Raw genomic sequence first — 3,322 nt, 5'->3', positions numbered from 1 at the left:
AGAGCGTCCATGGATCCTCCCTCTTACATAAATAACAGGATGATAGAAAATAACGGAAATGTTAAAGGCAGACAGAAATAAGTTGAGAGCTGGACTCGGACTCCGATTGAGGGCTGTTCTCTGCAATAGCTTTAGACTCAATACTTGTGTCACTACAGTGAGTGGTAATTTAATGTGTTGGAAATGTACCTATTTATGATTCAGAGTTGGAGTGTATCTCTATCGGTTTGGGAGAAAATGAGCACCTGTAAAAGACATGAACTCAGTAGTGTGGACGGCGGTTGGACTAAGATGATTGCTCCCGGGGTATATTGCAAGTGATCTTGAGGTCTTTTGAAGTAGGTCCAACTGAAACTGTGGTTGGCCACATGCCTCTTCACCTAACACAAGTAGATGCATATCCCACGTGCATCCCCAACTTTAAATGTCCCACGAGATTCTTGCCTATCATTTTGAGTAATACTCATTTAATGACCAGAGGAGTCCTCAGTTGGGCATCTACATCCAGTCTTCAAACTCCATTTCTTATTCACCAGCAAAGCCAGTAAGATCAAATCAATCAAGGGAAAATGGTGGTGAAAGTTTATGGATCGGCTACGGCATCCGCTTCCAGAAGAGTCCTCAGTTGCTTAATCGAAAAGAATGTGGAATTTGAGGTCATACCTGTTGATTTGATGAAAGGCGAACACAAGCAACCTGAATTCCTCAAATTGCAGCCCTTTGGAGTTGTACCAGCAATACAGGATGGTGACTTTGTACTATATGGTAAGACATAAGTACATATTCATAAGGCATGATTATTCCTTGAATTGATAAGATACTGATTTCAATTCTTGTCATTCTTAATGTTTGTGCAGAATCAAGGGCGATCATACGGTACTACGCGGACAAGTACAGGGAACAAGGACCAGATTTGCTTGGAAAGACGGTAGAAGAAAGGGCGGTAGTAGAACAATGGCTAGAAGTTGAAAGCCAGAACTATCATCCACACATATACAACTTAGTAAAGCATCTCCTGTTTCATCCAAAGATGGGTTTGCCTATTGATGAGAAGCTAATGGAAGAGAGTGAAGAGAACCTTGGCAAGGTTTTAGACATATATGAAGACAGGCTTTCAAAGAGCAAATATTTGGCTGGAGATTTTTACAGTCTTGCTGATCTCACTCATTTACCTTTCACACACTACTTGGTGAATGATATTGGTAAGGGTTACATGATCAAGGACAGGAAACATGTGAGTGCTTGGTGGGATGATATTACTAGCAGATCCTCTTGGAAAAAGGTCCTTGAGCTCTAGAAAACGAAAAGAGAATCATTCAAGTTGTATCTAAGGATCTCTTTATGTTCTCATTTGAATAAGGGGATGTTTTAGTTGTTTTGTTTTTGGTGATGTATCTCAATTCTGAACAAGTATTCCAAGAGGTTTCAGGGAATTCATAAAGTTTCTACTTCTCCCCACAATTTCAGTTATGTTCTATTGACATTAAACGAGTTTGAATCTCACTGCAGCCACCGTCTTTATCACATAACTGTTTAACATTTTCTATCTCCCCTTCTGGGAGCAAGAAAAAATATGGATGTGAATTTCAGTCAACTGCGACAGATATGATAAAAAAGAATAATGTAGTGTGATATGGAAATGGCTAGTCCCAGCAAGATGATGATATGTCAAATTACAGTCAACTGCGACAGATAGATCGGTCAAATTACAGTGTGATATGTCGCTATTAGATGATGATGATTACAGGATTAACGGTAAGTTTGCATCGCTTGGTTTCAAAGGGAAAGAGAATACAGCAGAAGTCCCAGCAAGAAATACTACAAACCTCAAATAAGGAAATGGCTAGTGTTTGGTGACACCCATGTATCAAACCTACTGCCACCATTGGGCATATAATGCCTCTTATTCTTCCCAGTGAATTTTCCACTCCTACAACACCATTTATTCTAATCTACTTCGGTTATATCTGCACAATCACCAACAACACCAGTCATTTTAATTTACCTACAAAACTCGTTATATGAACATCTATATAAAGGTTGTCATTTGTGGTTGGGGAGTTTCCTGAATGCAAGGAAGTTGGGTTGCATTGACTATTCTGAGTGCTTAACTCCGAAGTTAGCAATACACGACCATAATATGAAAATGCATTACCAAAGAAGACAATCCATAACAGAAGTGTTGATCTCTCTAATTCTGTGAAAGTAGTAAAAGCAGAAGAGTTTTCTTTTGATTCAAGGTATTGACTAGCAGTTACATCTAATCTAAATGGCATCATAACAATTTCCCTATTTGATCAGTCTGGAACAGGAAGTACAGTACTTTTGTAGTTATGGTAGCACCATATGTTAGATGATTTTAGTGCAGTATAACCACCAAAAAATACCCGTAGTTAAAGCAGTTATCAAATTCTCGATGAACTGGATATCCATACATCCTGTAGATTTTCAAGTATAACCCAGTAAACGGGGAGACACAATTCATAGGGAACACATGTTTTTCAATTCGATTAAAGATAAAGCAAAAGAAAAGCTTTGCATTAAAAAAATGTAGTTTAAAACTGGAAAACACGGTTCATAGGGAACACATGTTTTTCACTTCGGTTAAAGATAAAGCAGAAGCAAAGGTTTGAATCAAAAACATTGTAGTTTAAAACTGGAGGAACAATCATGTGAAACATAAGATTGATAAGTAAAACTAAATAGCATGGACCTGCCTCCTTCCGTAGTTATCTGAAACTATGCCCCAAAGTGTAATGCTCCAACTAGCATACCAGCAAAGACAACAATAGGAATCATGCCTTCTTGACGAAAAGAAAAGCCTGATTCAGCCTGAACTGCTGGTCCAACAAAAGACAAAAGCATCACTTCCATTCTTCTGCAGCTTGAACCATAACCCAGCATAAGCAAGTACAAGCTCAGATGGTATCAAAACTGAATTCAAACTGAAATTTAAAACTCAAATGGTTTCAAAACTGAATTCAAACTGAAGTTTAACGCCTACTGGATATCCACAAAAACTGGAAACCACAAGTCATGGGGAACACATGATAAGATAGTAAAGGAAAACTAAATAAAGTGGACCTGCCTCCTTCTGTAATTTTCTGAAATATGCCCAAGCGTATGCTCCAACTAGCATAGCAGCAAAGTCAAAAGCATCATCTCCATAACTCCATTTCTTCTGCAGCCTGAACTGTCCCGGTACAAGCTGAAATGGTTTCAAATCTGAATTCAAACTGAAATTCAGAGTAAACAGCACAGTAATCGGCACATACAAAAGAAAGTTAATCAACAAAAATGTAGGACAAAGAATTAGGCCAGC

The 3,322-nt window shown here is 38.4% G+C and overlaps 1 protein-coding gene across 1 annotated transcript; it reads left to right on the top strand.

Moving 5' to 3' along the window:
• The first annotated feature begins 479 nt into the window (after nucleotides 1-479).
• On the top strand, nucleotides 480-1,503 carry LOC113358728 (glutathione S-transferase F9-like). Its single transcript, XM_026602382.1, has 2 exons — nucleotides 480-765; nucleotides 858-1,503. Exons 1-2 carry the CDS (start codon nucleotides 570-572, stop codon nucleotides 1,295-1,297), a joined length of 636 nt encoding a protein of 211 aa, XP_026458167.1. The 5' UTR covers nucleotides 480-569; the 3' UTR covers nucleotides 1,298-1,503.
• The last annotated feature ends 1,819 nt before the right edge of the window (nucleotides 1,504-3,322 follow it).

This window comes from Papaver somniferum, chromosome 3 (assembly GCF_003573695.1).
Source record: "Papaver somniferum cultivar HN1 chromosome 3, ASM357369v1, whole genome shotgun sequence".
NCBI lineage: Eukaryota > Viridiplantae > Streptophyta > Magnoliopsida > Ranunculales > Papaveraceae > Papaver > Papaver somniferum.
This window is presented reverse-complemented; position numbering and strand designations above follow the sequence as displayed.

Bases quoted from the DNA above. Each gene is read 5' to 3' on its own strand.
- LOC113358728 (XM_026602382.1), top strand. From the start codon at position 570: ATGGTGGTGAAAGTTTATGGATCGGCTACGGCATCCGCTTCCAGAAGA. The intron at 766-857 runs GTAAGACATAAG...ATGTTTGTGCAG, and splicing joins TGGTGACTTTGTACTATATG to AATCAAGGGCGATCATACGG.